The sequence below is a fragment of the Anomaloglossus baeobatrachus genome, chromosome 5 (genome assembly GCF_048569485.1).
Source record: "Anomaloglossus baeobatrachus isolate aAnoBae1 chromosome 5, aAnoBae1.hap1, whole genome shotgun sequence".
Taxonomy (NCBI): domain Eukaryota; kingdom Metazoa; phylum Chordata; class Amphibia; order Anura; family Aromobatidae; genus Anomaloglossus; species Anomaloglossus baeobatrachus.
The window spans coordinates 256,697,485-256,721,602 of record NC_134357.1 but is presented as its reverse complement, the minus strand read 5'-3'; the positions used below and the strand labels follow the sequence as shown (position 1 = coordinate 256,721,602).

General features: G+C 49.9%; 1 protein-coding gene across 1 annotated transcript in view; it reads right to left on the bottom strand.

Annotated features, from left to right (window-relative positions):
- LOC142311181 (uncharacterized) overlaps positions 1–20,915 on the bottom strand; it is a 45,875-nt gene extending 24,960 nt beyond the window's left edge. Inside the window, exon 1 of the mRNA XM_075349369.1 lies at positions 20,701–20,915. Within this exon, the coding sequence (XP_075205484.1) occupies positions 20,701–20,904 (204 nt within the window). The 5' untranslated portion in view covers positions 20,905–20,915. The remainder of the gene's footprint in view (positions 1–20,700) is intronic.
- Between the last annotated feature and the right edge of the window lie 3,203 nt (positions 20,916–24,118).

Genomic DNA, 24,118 nt, shown 5'->3' with positions numbered 1-24,118 from the left:
GGGACGCAGAATGAACATTAAATTGCATTTCAATATTTATTATTTGTAACCGTTCACCGTGTGGTAAAATTGATAAGCCAGGTTTATTCTTCAAGTCAGTAAGATTACAGCGATACCACATTTATAGATTTTTTTTAATGTTTTCCTGCTTTTACACAAAAACCTTATAGAAAAAAAACACATTGTTTTTGCATTGCTTTATCCCGAGAGCTTTAGCTATATGGTGGCTTGTTTTCTTGCAGGACAAGATAACGTTTTTCAGCCATATGATATATATATATATATATTTTTTATTACACAGACTGCTTTATCGCATTTAATTCCACTTTGTTTTGCCAGTATGATAAGAATTGGGGCAAAAGACAATGCTTTATTTCTTTTTTTTCTCCAGCATTCATTGAAGGGGGTAACTAGTGTGACACTTTTAAAGATCAGGTGGTATCGAACATAGCGGTACTAAATGTGCACCTTTTTTGTTTACTTTTACATAAACAAACATTTATTGGTAAAAAATATTTTTTTCATTTTATTTTTTTTTTTTTTTAAACTTCGTCCCTCTATGGGATTTTAACTTTTTTTAGTCTGGTGGCAGGTATAATGCATTGCAATGTGTTACACTGACAGAAATCCTTTTAGACCATGGTCTTGTCATGGTCTAATAGGCCACCATAGCTGGAGGTCATTATTTGAACTTGGAATGCCATGGCAACAATTGGCAGTTCGTGATTACGTTGCGGGGGTGTCAATTGGGTGGGAAAGGGCGCCTCTCCCTCTCTTAAGTGCTGCACTCAGTACTGATTGCAGCATTTAGGGAATTAAATAGCCAGAGGCGGCGCGGACACCGGGCCTGGCTGTGACATCTCTTAAATTGAGCTCCCAGCGATGATGTGCAGGTACAGCCTATGTGCCTGCATGATCACCATGACAGCCTTATGTCTGAGGTCGAGAACCCCTTTCTGACCATGATCTATGGGTATGTCAAAGGTCTGATTGGGTTAATCTTGTAAAACATGTCCTAAAAATCATCCTAATAGAACAATATGGTGAACAAAAGTACAGAATAATATAGGCAATAAACTAAGAACCTCATAGGTTCTGTAGACCATACAAGAGAAGTGCTGTATTTTTGGAGCATTTTAAGATGCACTCAAGATGCACTGACAAAAAGATGCCGCGTGTGAACATAGCCAAACACAAAAAAATTCGACCCCCAAATCCTAGGTGTGTTGAGAAACGAGGCATACTGGAGGACTTTATCTTTTCTCCACATCCCGGAAGAAAACGGAAGGTTTTTATTGATTTACATTAATAAAATTATTTATATTTTATGACCTTTTGCCGGTTGTTTTGTGGTTAGGTGTTTATTAACCCCTTAACGACCGCGGGCCGTAAAATTACGTCCTAGCGTACGACGTAGTAACGTCATAACGTTACTGCCCTCGGTCTCCTGGCGGCAGCATGCTGCGATCGGCGCACATCTCAGCTAATTTTCACAGCTGAGATGTGTGCCTGCTAGGCACGAGCAGAATCGTTATCTGCTCGTGCCGTTTAACCCCTGTAACGGCGCTGTCAATATGTGACAGCGCCACTATAAACGCGATCGCGGTAAAGTTTTACTTACCGCCCGATACCGGAAGTCACGTGACATGATCACGTGACGTTCGATGGTTGTCATGGTAGCACAGGGTCATGTGATGACTCCTGTGCTAGACATGAACTACTTTCACTTTCGCTTTCCACGGAGGTCAGGGAAGCAGAAAGTGCACGTATCTGCTGTTTACAGCTGTGTAGCTGTGATCAGCAGATAGTGCAGAGCGATCGGACTGCTGATCGCAATAGCCCTAGCCTCCTAGGGGGACTAGTAAAATAAAAAAAAAAAAAAAAAGTTTTAAAAAATTAAAAAAGAAGGGAATTTTGTTTACTTACCGTAAATTCCTTTTCTTCTAGCTCCTATTGGGAGACCCAGACAATTGGGTGTATAGCTTCTGCCTCCGGAGGCCACACAAAGTATTACACTGAAAAAGTGTAACCCCTCCCCTCTGCTATACACCCTCCCGTGCATCACGGGCCCATCAGTTTTGGTGCCAAAGCAGGAAGGAGGAAGGAGGAAACTTATAAATTGGTCTAAGGTAAATTCAATCCGAAGGATGTTCGGAGAACTGAAACCATGAACCATAAGAACAATTCAACATGAACAACATGTGTACACAAAAGAACAACAGCCCGAAGGGAACAGGGGCGGGTGCTGGGTCTCCCAATAGGAGCTAGAAGAAAAGGAATTTACGATAAGTAAACAAAATTCCCTTCTTTGTCGCTCCATTGGGAGACCCAGACAATTGGGACGTCCAAAAGCAGTCCCTGGGTGGGTAAAAGAATACCTCGATAAAAAAAGCCGAAAAACGGCCCCTTCTTACAGGTGGGCAACCGCCGCCTGAAGGACTCGCCTACCTAGGCTGGCATCTGCCGAAGCATAGGCATGCACCTGATAGTGTTTCGTGAAAGTGTGCAGACTCGACCAGGTAGCCGCCTGACACACCTGCTGAGCCGTAGCCTGGTGCCGCAATGCCCAGGACGCACCTACGGCTCTGGTAGAATGGGCTTTCAGCCCTGAAGGAATCGGAAGCCCAGACGAACGGTAGGCTTCAAGAATCGGTTCCTTGATCCACCGAGCCAAGGTTGACTTGGAAGCCTGCGACCCCTTACGCTGGCCAGCGACAAGGACAAAGAGTGCATCAGAACGGCGCAAGGGCGCCGTGCGAGAAATGTAGAGCCTGAGTGCTCTCACGAGATCTAACAAGTGCAAATCCTTTTCACATCGGTGAACTGGATGAGGGCAAAAAGAAGGTAAGGAGATATCCTGATTAAGATGAAAAGGGGATACCACTTTAGGGAGAAATTCCGGGACCGGACGCAGAACCACCTTATCCTGGTGAAACACCAGGAAGGGGGCTTTGCATGACAGCGCTGCTAGCTCAGACACTCTCCTAAGTGATGTGACTGCCACTAGGAAGGCCACCTTCTGCGAAAGGCGTGATAGAGAGACATCCCGCATCGGCTCGAAAGGTGGCTTCTGGAGAGCCGTGAGCACCCTGTTAAGATCCCAGGGTTCTAGCGGACGCTTGTAAGGTGGGACTATGTGGCAAACCCCCTGCAGGAACGTGCGGACCTGCGGAAGCCTGGCTAGACGCTTTTGAAAAAACACGGAAAGCGCCGATACTTGTCCCTTGAGAGAGCCGAGAGACAAACCCTTGTCCATTCCGGATTGAAGGAAAGAAAGAAAAGTGGGCAAGGCAAACGGCCAGGGAGTAAAACCCTGATTAGAGCACCAGGATAAGAAGATCCTCCAAGTCCTGTGGTGGATCTTGGCGGACGTTGGTTTCCTGGCCTGTCTCATAGTGGCAATGACATCTTGAGATAACCCTGAGGACGCTAGGAGCCAGGACTCAATGGCCACACAGTCAGGTTGAGGGCCGCAGAATTCAGATGGAAAAATGGCCCTTGAGACAGTAAGTCTGGTCGGTCTGGGAGTGCCCACGGTTGGCCTACCGTGAGGTGCCACAGATCCGGGTACCACGACCTCCTCGGCCAGTCTGGTGCGATGAGGATGGCGCGGCGGCAGTCGGACCTGATCTTGCGTAACACTCTGGGCAGCAGTGCCAGAGGAGGAAATACATAAGGCAGTCGAAACTGCGACCAATCCTGAACTAATGCGTCTGCCGCCAGAGCTCTGTGATCTTGAGACCGTGCCATGAATGCCGGGACTTTGTTGTTGTGCCGAGACGCCATTAGATCGACGTCCGGCGTTCCCCAGCGGCAACAGATCTCTTGAAACACGTCCGGGTGCAGAGACCATTCCCCTGCGTCCATGCCCTGGCGACTGAGAAAGTCTGCTTCCCAGTTTTCTACGCCCGGGATGTGAACTGCGGAGATGGTGGAGGCTGTGGCTTCCGCCCACAGCAGAATCCGCCGAACTTCTTGGAAGGCTTGACGACTGCGTGTGCCGCCCTGGTGGTTGATGTACGCAACCGCCGTGGCGTTGTCTGACTGTATTCGGATCTGCCTGCCCTCCAGCCACCGCTGGAACGCCTTTAGGGCTAGATACACAGCCCTTATCTCCAGAACATTGATCTGAAGGGAGGACTCTGTCGGAGTCCAGGTTCCCTGAGCCCTGTGGTGGAGGAAGACCGCTCCCCACCCTGACAGACTCGCGTCCGTCGTGACCACAGCCCAGGATGGGGGCAGAAAGGATTTTCCTTTCGACAAAGAAGTGGGAAGAAGCCACCACTGAAGAGAGGTTTTGGCTGCCCGTGAAAGGGAGACGTTCCTGTGTAGGGACGTCGACCTCCTGTCCCATTTGCGGAGAATGTCCCATTGAAGTGGACGCAGATGAAACTGCGCAAAGGGAACTGCCTCCATTGCTGCCACCATCTTCCCTAGGAAGTGCATGAGGCGCCTCAAGGGGTGTGACTGGGCTTGAAGGAGAGAGTGCACCCCTGTCTGTAGTGAACGCTGTTTGTCCAGCGGTAGCTTCACCATCGCTGAGAGAGTATGAAACTCCATGCCGAGGTAAGTCAGCGATTGGGTCGGTGTCAATTTTGACTTTGGGAAATTGATGATCCACCCGAACCTCTGGAGAGTCTCCAGCGCAATGGTCAGGCTGTGTTGGCATGCCACCCGGGAGGGTGCCTTGACTAGAAGATCGTCTAAGTAAGGGATCACCGAGTGGCCCTGAGAGTGTAGGACCGCCACTACTGCTGCCATGACCTTGGTGAAGACCCGTGGGGCTGTCGCCAGGCCGAAAGGCAGTGCTACGAACTGAAGGTGTTCGTCTTTGATGGCGAAACGCAGGAAGCGTTGATGCTCTGGTGCAATCGGCACATGGAGATAAGCATCCCTGATGTCGATTGATGCTAGGAAGTCTCCTTGGGACATCGAGGCGATGACAGAGCGGAGAGATTCCATCCGGAACCGTCTGGTTCTCACGTGTCTGTTGAGCAGTTTGAGGTCCAGAACGGGACGGAATGATCCGTCCTTTTTTGGCACCACGAACGAGTTGGAGTAGAAGCCGTGACCATGTTCCTGAGGGGGAACGGGAATCACCACTCCTTCTGCCTTCAGAGTGTTCACCGCCTGAAAAAGTGCATCGGCTCGCTCGGGGGGCAGAGATGTTCTGAAGAAACGAGTCGGAGGACGAGAACTGAGCTCTATCCTGTAACCGTGAGACAGAAAGTCTCTCACCCATCGGTCTTGGACATGTGGCCACCAGGCGTCGCAAAAGCGGGAGAGCCTGCCACGACCGAGGATGCGGTTTGGGGAGGCCGAAAGTCATGAGGAGGCCGCCTTGGGGGCGGTTCCTCCGGCGGTCTTTTTAGGACGTGACTTAGACCGCCATGCAGAAGAGTTCCTCTGGCCCTTCTGTGACCTGTTGGACGAGGAATGGGACCTGTCTGAGGGCCGATAGGACCGAAACCTCGGCTGAATCTTTCGCTGCTGAGGTCTGTTTGGTTTGGACTGGGGTAAGGACGAGTCCTTTCCCTTGGATTGTTTAATAATTTCGTCCAATTGCTCGCCAAACAAACGGTCGCCAGAAAATGGCAAACCGGTTAAGAACTTCTTGGAAGCAGAGTCTGCCTTCCATTCGCGTAGCCACATGGCCCTGCGGACTGCCACCGAATTGGCGGATGCTACCGCTGTACGGCTCGCAGAGTCCAGGACGGCGTTCATGGCGTAGGACGAAAAAGCCGACGCCTGAGAAGTCAAAGACACAACCTGCGGAGTAGAGGTACGTGTGACCGCATTAATCTCAGACAGACAAGCTGAGATAGCTTGGAGTGTCCACACGGCTGCGAATGCCGGAGCAAAAGACGCGCCTATGGCTTCATAGATGGATTTCATCAGGAGCTCTATTTGCCTGTCAGTGGCATCCTTGAGCGATGAGCCATCTGCTACTGATACTACGGATCTAGCCGCCAGTCTAGAGACTGGAGGATCCACTTTGGGACACTGAGCCCAACCCTTAACTACGTCAGGGGGGAAGGGGTAACGTGTGTCATTAAGGCGCTTAGTAAAGCGCTTGTCCGGAAATGCTCGGTGCTTCTGGACAGCATCTCTGAAGTTGGAGTGATCGAAAAACGCACTCCGTGTACGTTTGGGAAACCTAAACTGGTGTTTCTCCTGCTGTGAAGCCGACTCCTCTATAGGTGGAGTTGGAGGAGAAAGTTCTAGCACCTGGTTGATGGACGCTATAAGGTCATTTACTATGGCGTCCCCTTCAGGTGTATCAAGATTGAGAGCAACGTCAGGGTCAGAGCCCTGAGCTGCGACCTCCGCTTCATCCTCCAGCGAGTCCTCATGCTGAGACCCTGAGCAGCGTGATGAAGTCGAGGAAGGTCCCCAGCAAGCCCGCTTAGCCAGTCTGGGACTGTGGTCCGAGTCGGAGTCCTCACCGTGGGACCTAGGTGTCACCTCAGGAGCACTTTGCTGCGCCGACCGAGGGGGGCCTGGGGGCAATGAACGCACAGTGCCCTGGGCCTGTGTTACCGGTCTGGACTGCAAGGCTTCTAGTATCTTAGCAGACCATCTATCCATAGACTGAGCCATGGATTGTGAAAGCGACTCAGAGTTTCTCAGCCAAAACTGCAAACTCTGTCCCTGTCACCTGGACAGTGGGAGCCGGTGGTTCTACCTGAGCCGAGGGTCCCACCAGTGCCTGAGGCTCCGGCTGAGTGAGTGCCACAGGGGCCGAGCATTGCACACAATGAGGGTAGGTGGAACCTGCAGGTAACATAGCCGCACAAGAGGTACAGGTTGCAAAATAAGCCTGTGCCTTGGTACCCTTGCTCTTTGCGGACGACATGCTGTTGTCTCCTCTTAGAGTAATCAGTGAGGGTATATAGCCAAGGGCAATAATGCGGCCGAACAGAGAAAATGTATAATATATATTATATTTATATATTATATAATAATAATATATATATATATATATATATATATATATATATATATATATATATATATATATATATATATATATATATATATATATATATATATATTATATATACACACACACTTCGGCACCCAAGGGGGCCAGCACCTGGTAACCGGTGCGGCTTACCGACCGCCCAAAGCGGTTGTGTGTCCACCAGATTCCCTGCCTGGGCCTCCCAGCGTTACAGAGCTCGTTCTGTATTCCTCCACCGGCAGAAGTGATTATAACAATGTCTGCCAGCGTTCTCAGAGGAGGAGGGAGCCGTGGGCGTGCCTAATAAAGTGCGGGAATCTGGTGCCCCGCAGTGCTCAGTGAGGGGGGAGGAGGATACCTAAGTATGCTCCAGCCCTCACCGCCGACGTGTAGTCGAGCGTCCCGCCCTTACCCCTGACTGGCAGGCCCGGGGGCGTGAGTTATTGTACTAGGCCGCAGAAGCCGGGGACTAAATTTAATAACGCCGGCCGGCAAACAGGCGCGGTAGTCCCGGCGTCACAAAAAACACAGCGGCCGCTGCAGCGTCTGTTACACAGGCGCTCCATGCGCCGTCCCCAAGGGGACACAGAGTACCTCTTAGAAGCAGGGCCTGTCCCTGACAATACCCAGTCTCCTGTCCGTCAGATTCCCCCAGGGGCTGCGGAGGGAGCCCGGTCCCAGTGCATGGTGACCGGTTAGGATCCCACTTCTCCCAGAGCCTCTAAGGGATGGGGAAGGAAAACGGCATGTGGCTCCAGCCTTTGTACCCGCAATGGGTACCTCAACCTTAACAGCACCGCCGACATTAGTGGGGTGAGAAGGGAGCATGCCGGGGGCCCTGTGGGGGGCCCTCTTTTCTTCCATCCGATAAAATCAGCAGCTGCTGCTGACTAAAATGTGGAGCTTGCGTGACTGTGTGCCTCCTTCAACACAAAGCATAAAACTGATGGGCCCGTGATGCACGGGAGGGTGTATAGGCAGAGGGGAGGGGTTACACTTTTTAAAGTGTAATACTTTGTGTGGCCTCCGGAGGCAGAAGCTATACACCCAATTGTCTGGGTCTCCCAATGGAGCGACAAAGAAAAAACAAACAAAAACAAAAGATCAAATCACCCCCCTTTCGGCCCATTGAAATTAAAGGGTTAAAAAAGAAGGGAATTTTGTTTACTTACCGTAAATTCCTTTTCTTCTAGCTCCTATTGGGAGACCCAGACAATTGGGTGTATAGCTTCTGCCTCCGGAGGCCGCACAAAGTATTACACTGAAAAAGTGTAACCCCTCCCCTCTGCCTATACACCCTCCCGTGGATCACGGGCTCCTCACATTTGGTGCAAAAGCAGGAAGGAGGAAACTTATAAATTGGTCTGGGGTAAATTCAATCCGAAGGATGTTCGGAGAACTGAAACCATAACCAAAAGAACAATTCAACATGAACAACATGTGTACACAAAAGAACAACCAGCCCGAAGGGAACAGGGGCGGGTGCTGGGTCTCCCAATAGGAGCTAGAAGAAAAGGAATTTACGGTAAGTAAACAAAATTCCCTTCTTTGTCGCTCCATTGGGAGACCCAGACAATTGGGACGTCCAAAAGCAGTCCCTGGGTGGGTAAAAGAATACCTCAATAAAAGAGAGCCGAAAACGACCCCTTCCTACAGGTGGGCAATCGCCGCCTGAAGGACTCGCCTACCTAGACTGGCATCTGCCGAAGTATAGGTATGCACTTGATAGTGTTTTGTGAAGGTGTGCAGACTAGACCAGGTAGCTGCCTGACACACCTGCTGAGCCGTAGCCCGGTGCCGCAATGCCCAGGACGCACCCACGGCTCTGGTAGAATGGGCTTTCAGCCCCGAAGGAAGAGGAAGCCCCGAAGAACGGTAGGCTTCAAGAATCGGTTCCTTGATCCACCGAGCCAAAGTTGACTTGGAAGCCTGCGAACCCTTTCGCTGGCCAGCGACAAGGACAAAGAGCGCATCTGAACGGCGCAGGGGCGCCGTGCGAGACACGTAGAGCTGGAGTGCTCTCACTAGATCTAATAAATGCAAATCCTTTTCACACTGGTGAACTGGATGAGGGCAAAATGACGGTAAGGAGATATCCTGATTGAGATGAAAAGGAGATACCACCTTAGGGAGAAACTCCGGGACAGGACGCAGAACCACCTTATCCTGGTGAAAAACCAGGAAAGGGGATTTGCATGACAGCGCTGCAAGCTCCGACACTCTTCGGAGTGAGGTAATTGCCACAAGAAATGCCACCTTCTGCGAAAGATGTGATAAAGAGACATCCCGCAGCGGCTCGAAAGGTGGTTTTTGAAGAGCCATTAGCACCCTGTTAAGGTCCCAGGGTTCCAGCGGACGCTTGTAGGGTGGAACTATGTGGCAAACTCCCCGGCAGGAACGTGCGGACCTGCGGAAGCCTTGCTAGGCGCTTTTGAAAAAATACTGAGAGCACCGATACTTGTCCCTTGAGAGAGCCGAGTGACAACCCCTTGTCCATTCCGGATTGAAGGAATGAAAGAAAAATGGGTAAGGCAAAAGGCCAGGGAGTAAAACCCTTATCAGAGCACCAGGACAAGAAGATCCGCCACGACCTGTAATAGATCTTGGCGGACGTTGGTTTCCTGGCCTGTCTCATAGTGGCAATGACATCCTGAGATAACCCCGATGACGCTAGGAGCCAGGACTCAATGGCCACACAGTCAGGTTGAGGGCCGCAGAATTCAGATGGAAAAACGGCCCTTGTGACAGCAGGTCTGTGCGGTCTGGAAGCGCCCACGGCTGACCCAGCGTGAGATGCCACAGATCCGGGTACCACGACCGCCTCGGCCAATCTGGAGCGACGAGAATGGCGCGACGACAGTCGGATCTGATCTTGCGTAACACTCTGGGCAACATCGCCAGAGGAGGAAACACATAAGGGAGTCGAAACTGCGACCAATCCTGAACTAACGCGTCCGCCGCCAGAGCTCTGTGATCTTGAGACCGTGCCATGAAGGCCGGGACCTTGTTGTTGTGCCGTGACGCCATGAGATCGACGTCCGGCGTTCCCCAGCGGCGACAGATCTCTCGAAACACGTCTGGGTGAAGAGACCATTCCCCCGCATCCATGCCCTGACGACTGAGAAAATCTGCTTCCCAGTTTTCTACGCCCGGGATGTGAACTGCGGAGATGGTGGAGGCTGTGGCTTCCGCCCACAGCAGAATCCGCCGGACTTCCTGGAAGGCTTGACGGCTGCGCGTGCCGCCCTGGTGGTTGATGTACGCGACCGCCGTGGCGTTGTCCGACTGTATGCGGATCTGCCTGCCCTCCAGCCACCGATGGAACGCCTTTAGGGCTAGATACACTGCCCTTATCTCCAGAACATTGATCTGAAGGGAAGACTCTATCGGAGTCCAGGTTCCCTGAGCCCTGTGGTGGAGAAAAACCGCTCCCCACCCTGACAGGCTCGCGTCCGTCGTGACCACAGCCCAGGATGGGGGCAGGAAGGATTTTCCCTGCGATAGAGAAGTGGGAAGAAGCCACCACTGAAGAGAGGTTTTGGCTGCAAGGGAAAGAGAGACGTTCCTGTCGAGGGACGTCGACCTCCTGTCCCATTTGCGGAGAATGTCCCATTGGAGTGGGCGCAGATGGAACTGCGCGAAGGGCACTGCCTCCATTGCTGCCACCATCTTCCCCAGGAAGTGCATGAGGCGCCTCAAGGGGTGTGACTGACCCCGAAGAAGAGATTGCACCCCTGTCTGCAGCGAAAGCTGTTTGTCCAGCGGTAGCTTGACTACCGCTGAGTGAGTATGAAACTCCATCCCGAGGTAAGTCAGTGATTGGGTCGGTGTCAACTTGGACTTTGGGAAGTTGATGAGCCACCCGAACTGCTGGAGAGTCGCCAGAGCGACGGTCAGGCTGTGTTGACACACCACCAGGGAGGGTGCCCTGACTAGGAGATCGTCTAAGTAAGGGATCACCGAGTGGCCCTGAGAGTGTAGGACCGCCACAACGGATGCCATGACCTTGGTGAAGACCCGTGGGGCTGTCGCCAGGCCGAAAGGCAGTGCCACGAACTGAAGGTGTTCGTCCCCGATGGCGAAACGCAGGAAGCGTTGATGTTCGGGTGCGATCGGCACATGGAGATAAGCATCCTTGATGTCGATTGATGCTAGGAAGTCTCCTTGTGACATCGAAGCGATGACCGAGCGGAGAGATTCCATCCGAAACCTTCTGGTGCTCACATGCCTGTTGAGCAGTTTGAGGTCCAGAATGGGACGGAATGATCCGTCCTTCTTGTGTGTCCACCAGATTCCCTGCCTTAGGTCTCCCAGAGCTGCAGAGCTCGTTCCTGAAAATCCTCCACCGGCAGAATGTGTGTAAAAATGGCTGCCGGAGCTCTCAGGGGAGGAGGGAGCCGTGGGCGGCGACTAGTAAAGTGCGGGAATCTGGGGCTCCACAGTGATCAGTGAGGGGGGGGGGGGAGGAAAAAGTATGCTCCAGCCCTCACTGCCGACGTCAGGTCGACCGTCCCGCCCTTACCCCTGACTGGCAGGCCCGGGGGCGGGAGTTATGGTACTAGGCCGCAATGAAGCCGGGGACTAAATTTAATACCGCGGCCGACAAACAGGCTCGGTCGGCGCGGAAGTCCCGGTCTTCACAAACCAGCAGCTGGTGCAGCGTCTGTGAAACAAGCGCTCCATGCACAGTCCCCATGGGGACACAGAGTACCTTTAGATGCAGGGCCCTGTCCCTGAGGATACATAGACTCCTGTCCGGCAGATTCCCACAGGGGCTGCGGAGGGAGCCCGGTCCCAGTAAATGGATGACCGGTCAGGATCCCACTTCTCCCAGAGCCTCTAAGGGATGGTGAAGGAAAACGGCATGTGGCTCCAGCCTCTGTACCCGCAATGGGTACCTCAACCTTAACAGCACCGCCGACGTAGTGGGGTGAGAAGGGAGCATGCCGGGGGCCCTGTGGGGGCCCTCTTTTCTTCCAACCGATAAAATCAGCAGCTGCTGCTGACTAAAATGGGAATGCATGAGTGGATGTGTGCCTCCTTCCACACAAAGCATAAAACTGAGGAGCCCGTGATCCACGGGAGGGTGTATAGGCAGAGGGGAGGGGTTACACTTTTTCAGTGTAATACTTTGTGTGGCCTCCGGAGGCAGAAGCTATACACCCAATTGTCTGGGTCTCCCAATGGAGCGACAAAGAAATAAAAAATACACACACATTTGCTATCGCCACGTTCAGAAACGCCCGATCAAAAATATAAAATCAATTAATCTGATCAGTAAACGGCGTAGCGGCAAAAAAAATTCCAAACGCCAAAATGACGTTTTTTTATCTCCACAACTTTTGCGCAAAATGCAATAACAGGCGATCAAAAACGTAGCATCTGCGCAAAAATGGTACTGTTAAAAACGTCAGCTCGAGTCGCAAAAAATAAGCCGTCACTGAGCCATAAATCCCGAAAAATGAGAATGCTATGGGTCACGGAATATGGCGTAAAACGTGCGCCACTTTTTTCAGACAAACTTCCGAATTTTTTTTAACCCCTTATATAAAAGTAAACCTATACATGTTTGGTGTCTACGAACTCGCACTGACCAGAGGCATCACACCCACATATCAGTTTTACCATACAGTGAACACAGTGAATAAAATATCTCAAAAACAATAGTGCTATCGCACTTTTTTTGCAATTTTTCTGCATTTGGAATTTGTTTGCCATTTTCCAGTACACTATATGGTAAAACCTATGGTTTCATTGAAAAGTACAGCTCGTTCCGCAAAAAATGAGCCCTCACATGACCATATTGACTGAAAAATAAAAAAGTTACGGCACTTAGAAAAAGAATGGCGAAAAAAAAAAACAGCGAAAAATCGTCCGGTCGTGAAGGGGTTAATTGATCCCTGATTGGTCGAGATATAATGTCCGTTTCATACCTTTGGACAGACACAGCATCAAGTTAAATATTTACCCGCAAGGTGTGGTGTCGGGTGTGTTTGCTTGTATTGGCTCTCTACATGAATCTTTGTTCTGTGTTCAGCACAGGTATTCCAAGCATCATGAGCTACAGAGCCAGTGAATCGCTCTGGTAGGGACGTATTAATTAGGTTTTTTGCACCAATGACCTCACAAATGCTGCAGGTGGTCAGTCTAGTGACACTAATGTCTAATATCAAGTGTCTCCTCATTAAGAGGACTAGGATATGGTGGAATAAAGTATTTTTTAAAAAATACATTACCAAAAAACTAATTCCTAGAGGCCAATTTCCACCATTATAGTATTGTACATGATTGTACCTATAAGAATACATGATTCACTATATGTTATTATAACCCAAGTTGTATCCCCAACATATGCCACTTCGTTATCTTCCATATACACACTACTTTTCCTGTGGTCAATGTGTGAGACCAGACTGATGACACGCAAGCGCATGGAACAAATCCTGCCTGGTCCTCCCTCGCCTGTATCTCTACGTGCTCTGCTCACTCACACGGACCTTTGTGACGTGAAGCATCACTTGACATGGGCAGCGATGGGCTCTTCCTTGTGCATGTGTCACACAACATCGGGACCTCATTCCATTGGCCACCTAGCATATTTATACCCTCCTCACCTAAGACGCACCACTGACGAAGGAACTTCCGAAACGAGCGTCGGGGTGAGGACAGTGTGCCTAGCCAAAGTCACCACACAGGTAATATTGTCATATTTACCTACAATCCTGTTCAGCATGCTCTTTACATACCCATAATCCTATTGTCAATAGTGTTCCTTCACAATGTCCATTGTTTCGGATATTATCAATCTCCCAGCAGCGGATTTAAGGAAAATGGTGCTGGGAGGTGGTGCGCGTGCAGATGAGATTTCAGCTTGTCATTGAGCAGAGAGCTCAATCTGCACACGTGCCGACTCTGGGAGCCATTTCTTTGAAGCCCGCACAACTGATAGAGCATCTGTGACACTCGCCGCACCACCCTGCTCCACACCCAGAGAGATGAAGGGAATTTTGTTTACTTACCGTAAATTCCTTTTCTTCTAGCTCCAATTGGGAGACCCAGACAATTGGGTGTATAGCTATTGCCTCTGGAGGCCACACAAAGTATTACACTTAAAAGTGTAAGGCCCCTCCCCTTCTGGCTATACACCCCCAGTGGGATCACTGGCTCACCAGTTTTAGTGCCAAAGCAAGAAGGAGGAAAGCCAATAACTGGTTTAAAGACCAATTCAATCCGAGGAAACATCGGAGAACTGAACCATACCACATGAACAACATGTGTACCCGAAAAAACAGAAAAACCCCGAGAAAACAGGGCGGGTGCTGGGTCTCCCAATTGGAGCTAGAAGAAAAGGAATTTACGGTAAGTAAACAAAATTCCCTTCTTCTTTGTCGCTCCATTGGGAGACCCAGACAATTGGGATGTCCAAAAGCAATCCCTGGGTGGGTAAAAGAATACCTCATGATAGGGCCGTCAAACGGCCCTCTCCTACAGGTGGCCAACCGCCGCCTGAATGACTTATCTACCTAGGCTGGCGTCTGCCGAAGCGTAGGTATGCATCTGATAATGCTTGGTAAAAGTAAGTAGACTCGACCAGGTGGGTGCCTGACACACCTGCTGAGCCGTAGCCTGGTGCCGAAATGCCCAGGATGCCCCCACGGCTCTGGTAGAATGGGCCTTCGGCCTTGAGAGAACCAGAAGCCCAGTAGAACTGTAGGTTTCAAGAATTGGTTCCTCGAGCCCCCGAGCAAGGGTGGATCTGGAAGCTTGCGACTGTTTACGCCGACCAGCGGCAAGGACAAAGAGTGCATCCGGGTGGCGCAGGAGCGCCATGCGGGAAGTAGAACCTGAGTGCTCTCACCAGAACCAACAGATGCAAATCTTTCTGAAATTGATGGACTGGACGAGGACACAAAGAAGGTGAGGTGATATCCTGATTGATATGAAAATGGGATACCACCTTAGGGAGAAATTCCGGAACCGGACGCAGAACTACCCTGTCCTGGTGAAGGACCTGGAAGGGAGTTTGTATGAGAGCGTTGCTAGCTCGGAAACTCTCCTAAGAGACGAGACCGTTACTAGAAGGCCACTTCCCGTGAAAAACGGGAAGGGAGACATCCTTCAAAGGCTCGAAAGGCGGCATCTGGAGAGCAATTAGAACCTTGTTCAGATCTCAGGGCTCTAACGGCCGCTTGTACGGAGTGCTGAGAAGACAAACTCCCCGTAGGAACGTGCGTACCTGAGGAAGTCGTCGTTTCTGAAAAAATACAGATAGCGCTGAGACTTGTCCCTAAAGGGACTGAGCGACAACCCATTTTCCTACCTAGATTGCAGGAAGGAAGGAAACATAGACGATGCAACCGGCCAGGGAGAAACACCCTGCGCCGAGCACCGAGATAAGAACATCTTCCACGTCCTGTGGTCAATCTTGGCGGACGTTGGTATGCTAGCCTGTCTCATGGTGGCAACCACGTCCTGAGGTAATCCTGACGACACTAGGTTCCAGGACTCAATGCTACACCATCCGGTTGAGGGCCGTAGAATTCAAATGGAAGAATGGCCCTTGAGATAGCCAGTCTGATTGGTCTGGTAGTGCCCCCGGTTAGCCTACCGTGAGGCACCACAGAACCGAGTACCACAACATCCTCGGCCAATTTGTAGCGACGAGGATGGCGCGGCCGCAGTCGGTCTTGATCTAGCGCAGTACTCTGGGTAACAATGCCAGAGGTGGCACCTAAGGTAGCTGGAACTGCGACCAATGCTGAACTAAGGCGTTGGCCGCCAGAGCTCGATGATTGTGAAACCGTGCCATGAAGCTGGCACATTGTTGTTGTGCCGTGACGCCATTAGATCGACGTCCGGCCTCTGTCAGCGGCGCCAGATCTCCTGAAACCCGTCCGGGTGAGGAGACCATACTCTTTCGGCCACACCTCAGCGACTTAGGAAGTCAGCTTCCTAGTTTCCACACTTGGGATGTGAATTGTGGATATGGTGGATGCCGTGTCTTCCACCCACATCAGAACCTGCCGGACTTCCTGGAAGGCTTGCCGGTTGCGCGTTCTTCCTAGGTGGTTGATGTATGCCACCGCTGTGGAGCTGTCCGACTGAAGTCGGATATGCTTGCTTTCCAGCCGCTGTTGGAAGGATTGTAGGGCAAGATACACTGCTCTGTGTTCAAGAACATTGATCTGAAGAGTGGACTCTTGCTGAGTCCACGTACCCTGAGCGCTGTAGTGGAGAAAAACTGCTCCCCACCCTGATAGACTCGCGTCTGTCGTAACTATCGCCCAGGACGGGGATAGGAAGGACCTTCTTTTTGACCAAGAGGTGAGAAGAAGCCACCACCGTAGAGATTCCTTGGCCGCCTGAGAAAGAACGACGACTCTGTTGAGGGACGTCGACTCCTCGTCCCATTGGCGGAGAATGTCCCATTGTAGTGGACGCAGTAAAACTGCGCGAAAGGAACTGCCTCCATTGCTACCATCTTACGTAGGAAGTGCATGAGGCGTCTCAATGTGTGCGACTGGTTCTTAAAGAAGAGCTTGCAGCCCGTAGTGAATGCTGTTTGTCTAGCGGCAGCTTCACTATCGCTGAGAGAGTAAGAAACTCTATGCCTAGATATGTTATCGATAGGGTCGGGGTCGGATCTGACTTTAAAAAGTTGATGATCCACCCAAAACTCTAGAGAGTCTCCAGCGCAACGTTCGGGCAGTGTTGGCATGTTTCCTAAGAGAGTGCCTTGACAAGTAGATCGTCTAAATACGGGACCACAGAGTGACCCTGAGAGTGCAGGCTGTGACTACTGCTGCCCTGACCTTGGCGAAGACCAGTTGACTGTCGCTAGCCGGAAGGTAGAGCTACGAACAGAGGGTGTTCGTCTCCTATAACGAAGCGTAGAAACGCTAGTGCTCTGGATCAATCGGCACGTGTGGATAAGCATCCTTGATGCCTAATGATGCTAGGAAATATCCTTGGGACCTTGAGGCGATGACATGGCGGAGGGATTCCATCCGGAACCGCCTGGTGTCCACGAGCTTGCTGAGCATTTTTAGATCCAGAACGGGACGGAACGGCCCGTTGTTATAGGTACCGCAAAGAATTTGGGGTAAAAACCGTGACCTTGTTCCTGAAGAGGAACGGGGGTCATCACTCTTTCTGCCTATAGAGTGCACCCTGTTTGCAGAAGAGCAGCGGCCCGGCCGGGAGGTGGAGAAATTCTGAAGAATCGAGTTGGAGGACGAGAAGTGAGCTCTATCCTGTACCCGTGAGACAGAATGTCTCACACTCAATGGTCATTGACCTATGGCAGCTAAATATCGCCAAGGCGGGAGAGCCTGCTACCGACCGAGGCCGCAAGTTATGAGGAAGCCGCCTTGGAAGCGGGTTTTCAGACTGTCGCTTTTTTGGGCGAGACTGAGCCCGCTAAGAATCTTAGCTCCTCTGATCCTTTTGAGTCCACATTGGACGAGGAAAAATGGGACCTGCCCGAGCCTCGAAAAGGCCGAAAACCCCGACTGCCTCTTGCTCTGTTGGGGTTTGTTGTGTCCGGGCTGAGGAAAGGATGAATCCTTACCCCTGGACTGTTTGATGGTTACATCCAACGCTCACCAAACAGTCGGTCAGCAGAAAAAGGCAACTGGTTAGGCAACCTTTTTAGGAAGCAGAATCTGCCTTCCATTCACTTAACGAGCAGACCAGGCTCTGCTTAAAAACACGGAGTAGCGGAGGCTACCGCCGCACGGTTCGCAGAGTCCAGGCAACCTGAATCGCGTAAGAAACAAATGCAGACATTTGAGAGGTTAAGGATGCCACCTGCGGCACAGATGTACGTGTAACCGTGTCAATCTGTGTAAGACAAGCTGAAATAGCTTGGAGTGCCCCAAGGGAGAGAATGCCGGAGCCAACGGTGCGCCGACAGCCTCATAGATGGCTTTCGACCAGAGATCCATCTGTCTGTCAGTGGCATCTTTGAGTTTGCAGTTCCATCTCCCACTGCAACTATGGATCTAGCTACAAGCCTGGAGATTGGAGGATGCCGCTCGGGACATTGGGTCCAGTCCTTGACCAAGTCAGGGGACAGGGATAACGTGTATCCTAAGCCGTTTGGAGAAGCGCATATCTGGATAAGCGTGGTGTTCCTGGACTGCCTCTCTGAAGGCAGAGTGGTCCAGAAAAATACGTGAAGCTGACTCCTCCACTGGAGGAGCTGTGAGAAATAACCCACATTCTATAGATGGACGCTATAAGATTATTTACTATGGCGTCACAATCAGGTGTATCCAGATTGAGAGCGGTCTCAGGATCAGAATCCTGAGCCGCTACTTCCGCCTCATTACACAGCGAGTCCTTCTGTTAGGACCCTGATGAAACCGAGGCCGCTCATAGCGAGCCCACTTAGGCTGTCTGGGACGGACGTCCGTGCAGAGCCGTGACTCTGGGATGCGTGTGACATTCCCGGAGCTGTTAGTTATTCACACTGAGGGGGGCCATGGATCAATGATTCAACAGTGCCCATATTGTGAGAGACATGTCCGGACTGCTAGGCTTCTAGTATCATAGCCATAGTCTCAGAAAAACTGTCAGTAAATACTGCAGACACCGTCCTCATCCCCTGGCCATTAGTGCATACAGTGGGAGTCTATGTAACCTGCCGGCCGTATAGCCGTACATGCTGTACCAGCTGTATAGAAAAACATGTGGTTCTGCACCTTTGTTTTACACAGAGAATATGCTGATAACTCCTCCGCATAATCCAGGAGGGTATATACAACGTGCGACCAAACAGTGCAATGTATATAGTACAAGCATATCTATAAGTGCACTTCTGCACTAGTGGGGTTAGCACCACAGGTGCTGCTTAACGCCTGTTACAGCGATTGTGTGACTATCAGAATGCCAGGGTCTTCCACACTTGTCTCTGTATCGTACAGAAACTGACACTAATGGCTGCCGGTGTCCTTGTAGAGAAGGAAGCCGTGGGCGTGCCTGAGAAAGTGCGGGAATCCGGATTCACAGTGCACACAGTGAGAGGGGTGGAGTATGCAAAACATACTCCAGCTCTCAGCTCTGCTCTATGCAGCGTCACGCCCCTACCCTGACTGTCAGGGCTGTGGGCGGTAACGAAGGGAGACTAGGCCCAGAAGCCGGGGACTCGAGTTAACAGCGCGGCCGCCGTAAAAGCGCGGGCCGCGCTGAAGTCCCCGGCGCACCACAAGTGCCAGCCGCGCCGCAGTTCCAGCGGCCGGCGCGACCGATTCATAGAAGTGGCCAGCGTCCCGCCCCTCTCCTGACTGGCAGGTCTGGGGGCGGGAACGAACGGAAGCAGGCCGCAAAAGCCGGGGACTCTAGTTATCAGCGCGGCCGCCGTAAAAGCGCGGGCCGCGCTGAAGTCCCCGGCGCACCACAAGTGCCAGCCGCGCCGCTGCCAGCGGCCGGCGCGACCGACTCCTGGAAGTGGCCAGCGTCCCGCCCCTCTCCTGACTGGCAGGTCTGGGGGCGGGAACGAACGGAAGCCGGCCGCAAAAGCCGGGGACTCTAGTTATCAGCGCGGCCGCCGTAAAAGCGCAGGCCGCGCTGAAGTCCCCGGCGCACTACAAGTGCCAGCCGCGCCGCAGTCCCAGCGGCCGGCGCGACCAATTCCCATAAGTGAGCCTGCTTCAGCAAAGCTGAATGAGGCCATGGCACAGGCGCCGCAGCGCTGATGTCCCCCGGCGCACTACAACACCCAGCATGCTGCGGTGTGAGCGCCAAATGCACGGGGACACAGAGTACCTTGAGGAAGCAGGGCCATGTCCCTGATGTACTCCGCTCCATCCAGCATCTTCTCCAGGGGCTGTAGATGGAGCACGGTCTCAGTGCCTGGAGACCGGTAAATCCCACTTCACCCAGAGCCCTGTAAAAAGGGATGGGGAAGGAATCAGCATGTGGGCTCCTGCCGCCGTACCCGCAATGGGTACCTCAACCTTACAAACACCTCCGACATACAGTGGGGTGAGAAGGGAGCATGCTGGGGACACTATATGTGTCCTCTTTTCTTCCATCCGACATAGTCAGCAGCTGCTGCTGACTAAAAAGTGGAGCTATGCGTGGATGTGTTGCCTCCTTCGCACAAAGCACAAAACTGGTGAGCCAGTGATCCCACTGGGGGTGTATAGCCAGAAGGGGAGGGGCCTTACACTTTTAAGTGTAATACTTTGTGTGGCCTCCAGAGGCAATAGCTATACACCCAATTGTCTGGGTCTCCCAATGGAGCGACAAAGAAACCTAATTTTGGTCTTGTAACTAATTTTTCATCTATATTTATTGAACACACTGTCCGCCACTAACTGTGTATTTTGTGAGACTCAGTTTTGACCATTTTTACTTGTTTTTTATGGACTTAAAATATAAATAATTTTATTAATGTATGACATTTGTCAGTTGTTTTGTGGTTAGGTGTTCGTTAATTGATCCCCGATTGGTCGAGATATAATGTCTGCTTCATACCTGTGGACACCCACAGCATCAAGGTAAATATTTACATGCAAGGTGTGGTGTCGGGTGTGTTTGCTTGTTTTGGCTCTCTATATGAATAAAAGTACAGTATAATATAGGCCAGAAACAAAGACCCTCCTAGGTTCTGTAGACCATACGAGAGGCTTCTTACTAAGATATCTATAGCTGTCACTATATATTTTTAATGTAACTAGACTTGCAAAACTAACTAATTTTATTATAGGTGTATAACACAAAAACTCTACCCCAAATCCTAGGTGTGTAGAGGAACGAGGTGTACTGGAGGACTTTGTCTTTTCTCCACTTTTCTTCATATCCCCGAAGAAACGGAAGGTATCCAGCAAGCAGTCGAAAGCAGATCGCTGGTTAATATTAATGTGCACCACAGTGCCCTCTGGGGTCTCACAGGAGACATTTCCAGTTTCAGTCTTTACAGTGCTTATATTCATTGTGAGAGACTTCTGGGGGAGACAAAAAAAAAAAAAAAGTTAGTTCATATAACTTTTCAGAAAAACAGTGTGCATATAATGAACAAGCCAAGTTATGACTTGTATCCTGCATTCTCCACAAGGCACCTCTGCAGGCTCCATTAATGTTCAGTTCTCTCCGAGCAACGTGGTGATGAAGAACTACCTCTCATCCCCTCCATAGACTGTAATAGACAGCTGTGATCGTAACCCTCAATGTTCTGGACTTCCAACGTGCTTTGATAAAACAGCTCAACCCAGTCTTTGGGTAATATTATATATCTATCTATCTATCTATCTATCTATCTATCTATCTATCTATCTATCTATCTATCTATCTATCTACACACACACACACACACACACACACACACACACACACACACACACACACACACACACACACACACACACACAGTGCTGGCCAAAACTATTGGCACCCCTGCAATTCTGTCAGATAATACTCAGTTTCTTCTTGAAAATGATTGCAATCACAAATTCTTTGGTATTATTATCTTCATTTATTTTGCTTGCAATGAAAAAACACAAAAGAGAATGAAACAAAAATGAAATCATTGATCATTTCACACAAAACTCCAAAAATGGGCCAGACAAAAGTATTGGCACCCTTAGCCTAATACTTGGTTACACAACCTTTAGCCAAAATAACTGCGAACAACCGCTTCCGGTAACCATCAATGAGTATCTTACAATGATCTCCTGGAATTTTAGACCATTCTTCTTTGGCAAACTGCTCCAGGTCCCTGAGATTTGAAGGGTGCCTTCTCCAAACTGCCATAGTGAGATCTCTCCACAGGTGTTCTATGGGATTCAGGTCTGGACTCATTGCTGGCCACTTTAGTAGTCTCCAGTGCTTTCTATCAAACCATTTTCTAGTGCTTTTTGTAGTGTGTTTTGGGTCATTGTCCTGCTGGAAGACCCATGACCTCTGAGGAAGACCCAGCTTTCTCACACTGGGCCCTACATTATGCTGCAAAATTTGTTGGTAGTCTTCAGACTTCATATTGCCACGCACACGGGTCAAGCAGTCCAGTGGCAGAGGCAGCAAAGCAACCCCAAAACATCAGGGAACCTCCGCCATGTTTGACTGTAGGGACCGTGTTCTTTTCTTTGAATGCCTCTTTTTTTTGTCCTGTAAACTCTATGTTGATGGCTTTTCCCAAAAAGCTCTACTTTTGTCTCATCTGACCTGAGAACATTCTTCCAAAACGTTTTAGGCTCTCTCAGGTAAGTTTTGACAAACTCCAGCCTGGCTTTTTTAGGTCTCGGGGTAAGGAGTGGGGTCTTTCTGGGTATCCTACCATACAGTCCCTTTTCATTCAGACGCCGACGGATAGTACGGGTTGACACTGTTGTACCCTCGGACTGCAGGGCAGCTTGAACTTGTTTGGATGTTAGTCGAGGTTCTTTATCCACCATCCGCACAATCTTGCGTTGAAATCTCTCGTCAATTTTTCTTTTCCTTCCACATCTAGGAAGGTTAGCCACAGTGCCATGGGCTTTAAACTTCTTGATGACACTGCGCACCATAGACACAGGAACTTTCAGGTCTTTGGAGATGGACTTGTAGCCTTGAGATTGCTCATGCTTCCTCCCAATTTGGATTCTCAAGTCCTCAGACAGTTCTTTGGTCTTCTTTCTTTTCTCCAAGCTCAATGTGGTAAACACAAGGACACAGGACAGAGGTTGAGTCAACTTTAATCCATGTCAACTGGCTGCAAGTGTGATTTAGTTATTGCCAACACCTGTTAGGTGCCACAGGTAAGTTACAGGGGCTGTTAATTACAGAAAATTAGAGAAGCATCACATGATTTTTCAAACAGTGCCAATACTTTTGTCCACCCCCTTTATGTTTGGTGTGGAATTATATGCAATTTGGATTTATGACAATTTTTTTCTTTTTTTTCATTGAAGATAATAATACTAAAGAATTTGTGATTGCAATCATTTTCAAGAAGAAACTGAGCATTATCTGACAGAATTGCAGGGGTGCCAATACTTTTGGCCAGCAGTGTGTGTGTGTGTATATGTGATTATATATATATATATATATATATATATATATATATATATATATATATATATATATATATATATATATATAATCACAATATACACACATACAATATATATACATACACATACATACATACACACATATATACACACCACCACACAAATTGTTTTTGCTTCTGTAAATGTTCAAAGATTTCTCTGCCGCTTGATGTTTCATAGTCTTCTCTGCCCAGCATGGGTATTTGTTTTTCTTGCATAGTAATGCCTGCTCTGGTCTTGTTAGTTGCTTAGTTGTTTACAGGGGTAGATTGATCCTAGCAGATCCTTTCTATATAGTCTGATCTTGCTTAGGGAGAGCATGTGTGCTGGGGGGACACGTATGCAAAGCTCATTCTTAGTACCATATTCTCATGCAGTTTAACGTGGCAGTTCTACAGGGCAGGAGACAAGCGATGCCAGATATTAAAACAAACATGCTTCTTGTTCAGTTGTATTACATTATTTTTCATATATCTCCTTCATTCATGTCTAAGCTGCTGCTTTCTTTCACCTCTACAGCCCTTTAACATATTCTGTGCCCGCTCTCCACATCATCCCCTCTCCCATGTACAACGCTCAGGCTCTACTGACCTTTCAATTACTCCAAAGCATTCACTAACACCACACAAAATACTCCCATATATCATAGTCTCTTTTTCCCCCCTATTGCTGGTGGCATGTCCCCCCAAGCCACAGCCCTCCTTCCACTAGTATTTATAGCGTTCTCCCTAATGCACATAGAAACACTGCTAATCTTAACATTCAGCCCTCGCCTTCTCCTGTTTTAATCTGTGCCCTCTGGCTCTTACGGTCAGCATGTAACCAACTCCCCTACATCCAAGACATCTTCTTTACTTCCTTTAACCTTCTTGCTCTCACTGAACCCCGGATCCAGCATACTAACACCACCACAGCTCTCTCATTAGGTGGCCTATTTTTCACATCCCCCCAGATGTGACAGAAGACAAGGTGGAGATGTTGGTCTCCTTTCATCACAATGTGCTTTCCTGGTTATACCCCAGGTCCCCTCACTTATATTTTTTGAAGTCCACAGCATTAGACCCTTCAAACTTTTCTCCTGCTGAGTGGTGGATGTGTATATGTCTCCAGGCAAAAAAAA